This window comes from Sinocyclocheilus rhinocerous, unplaced genomic scaffold (assembly GCF_001515625.1).
Source record: "Sinocyclocheilus rhinocerous isolate Xijiao unplaced genomic scaffold, SAMN03320098_v1.1 scaffold47392, whole genome shotgun sequence".
In the NCBI taxonomy this organism is placed as follows: Eukaryota; Metazoa; Chordata; class Actinopteri; order Cypriniformes; family Cyprinidae; genus Sinocyclocheilus; species Sinocyclocheilus rhinocerous.
In genome coordinates this window covers 1-2,289 of record NW_015642032.1, presented here as the reverse complement: position 1 = coordinate 2,289, position 2,289 = coordinate 1, and the positions used below count along the sequence as shown (strand labels likewise).

Sequence of the window (2,289 nt, the reverse complement as noted above, 5' to 3'; positions counted from 1 at the left end):
TTCAGTCCGGTCCCTCAGAAGCTGCACCACGTTCTTGTCCACACCACGCCTGTAAAGTGTGATAATTAATATGCCAACTAATTCAAGGCATGTTAGGTTTACACCAATGTTTAGTGTACTCACTTGTCTGTCAGAATAGCAGGGAACATGGCTTGGTGAGCCTCACTAAGTTGACACAGAATGGTGGAATCCCACGCCAACCACCTGCCCACCTTGCCACTGCCACCACCCCTGGCTGCTTTTGTACACGGGCCGCAGCACAGGACCTCTGTTATTATACAGTACCAGCTGGATAACAAATGTGAGTGACGAACCTGCAATATATAAAAAATTTTTTTCGTAAAACCCGCAGTGCATTGTTTTATTTGATCTGTAGGTGTATTTACATAATAACAAATCATTTAATTGTTGTATACCAACTGTAATATTAACTAATCTAATAAATAATATGTAATACCTTGGTGTGGTAGCCTGATTTGTAGAGGTACACATTCTTTCCTTGACCCACACATTCTTCTCCTCGAGGACACTTCAGTGAGAATTTCCAAACTCCAACGGGCCGCCACACAAAGATGCGACCCCGAAAGAAGAGATGTGGAGTTGGCACAGTACCACTGATGTAGCCTGGAGGTTCTGGAGGGTAAAACCACATGCGGTCTGATTTTATTACACGCCGCCTCTTCAATACCGCAGCATTGTCGCGATACACCTGAATAGGGCCAAAGAGTCCTCGCTCTGTGTCGTCCTTCACCCAGGAGAGGTCAGCTGGTGGAATGCCGTTGGGATTTTCCCACAGTCGCACCCAGCCCTCCAGCTCGACCTGAAACATGTCAAAACAGAAAACATAATTACATAACAATACATGTGTAATATCACTCCAACTTTTAGCATTTATGTTTAATACATTTGTGTATGTAAATATTACTCACTGGGGAGTCACTCTGTGATGGTTCTACTGGGAAAACACGAGTAAAGGCTGTGGATGAGGACTTCTTTGATGAAGGTGTGGATGAGGACTTCTTTGAAGGTGTGGATGAGGACTTCTTTGATGAAGGTGTGGATGAGGACTTCTTTGAAGGTGTGGATGAGGACTTCTTTGAAGGTGTGGATGAGGACTTCTTTGAAGGTGTGGATGAGGACTTCTTTGAAGGTGTGGATGAGGACTTCTTTGAAGGTGTGGATGAGGACTTCTTTGAAGGTGTGGATGAGGACTTCTTTGAAGGTGTGGATGAGGACTTCTTTGAAGGTGTGGATGAGGACTTCTTTGAAGGTGTGGATGAGGACTTCTTTGAAGGTGTGGATGAGGACTTCTTTGAAGGTGTGGATGAGGACTTCTTTGAAGGTGTGGATGTGGCTGCGGATGACGCTGTGGCTGCCGCTGGGGCTGCTGATGATGCTGTGGACGAGGAGGATTGTGTGTATGTAGTTGTGAATGAGGATGATGCTGTGGAAGCCGTGGACTCCGATTCGATCACCTCCAATAAGTTACAAAGACAAAAAAAATAATAGACTACACAGCGATAACAACCATATACTTCTATAAATATTCAGAGAGATTATTTGCTATCAGCATCTTTTTTAAATTATGACTTCTGTAAAAAACTTTATATAGAATACGCTTACTACTTCATGTAGCCCACATCATTTGACACAAGCCAGGGAAATGGGGCATTGAGATATTGGCCCAAGGGTAGCACCAGCTTCCCCAGACACTGCTGTCGTGATGGTACTGCAATGCCTTCAGCACGAAGGGCCCTTTGGGCATGGGGTAGGGCAGTGGACTCATTGAGCAGCTGATCAGGGGGTAGAGGAAAATTCATTCTTCTGTCTCTGTAGGCACGGGCCTCATTTGTCGCCACCAATAAAGCCTGCTGACGACCCGGTGGAGCATTGGGGTTTTGGAGACGGATAACTGGCTTCGCCATATCAAGGTACACTGAAAAAAAAAAAAACAACAACATTGAAGGTGACAATATTTTACTCATAGTAATAACAACTCATAACAGTAAGATTTCAATTTTTTTCACCAGCTAATTAGCAATATATTGCCTTTCAAGCCTCATAAATCTCACAAACATAACAATTAATATTCATGTGCAAAGATAAATTACAGGTGGTCATTGAAGGTGACAATATTGTACTCCTAATAATAACTCATTACAGTAAGATTTCTATTTTTTTTCACCAGCTAATTAGCATTATATTGCCTTTCGAGTCTCATAAATCTCACAAACATCACAATTGATATTCATGTGCAAAGATAAATTACAGGTGGTCATTGCAGTTATT

General features: G+C 42.8%; 1 protein-coding gene across 1 annotated transcript; it reads right to left on the bottom strand.

Moving 5' to 3' along the window:
* Nucleotides 1-123: 123 nt before the first annotated feature.
* Nucleotides 124-1,925, bottom strand: LOC107755326 (uncharacterized; the record flags this gene model as incomplete). The annotated part of the gene is made up of 4 exons (XM_016572081.1): nucleotides 1,624-1,925; nucleotides 991-1,396; nucleotides 458-820; nucleotides 124-314 (listed from the first exon to the last, which is right to left on the bottom strand). Coding segments are annotated over exons 1-4 (1,262 nt in total), but the record flags the coding sequence as incomplete, so codon positions are not given.
* Between the last annotated feature and the right edge of the window lie 364 nt (nucleotides 1,926-2,289).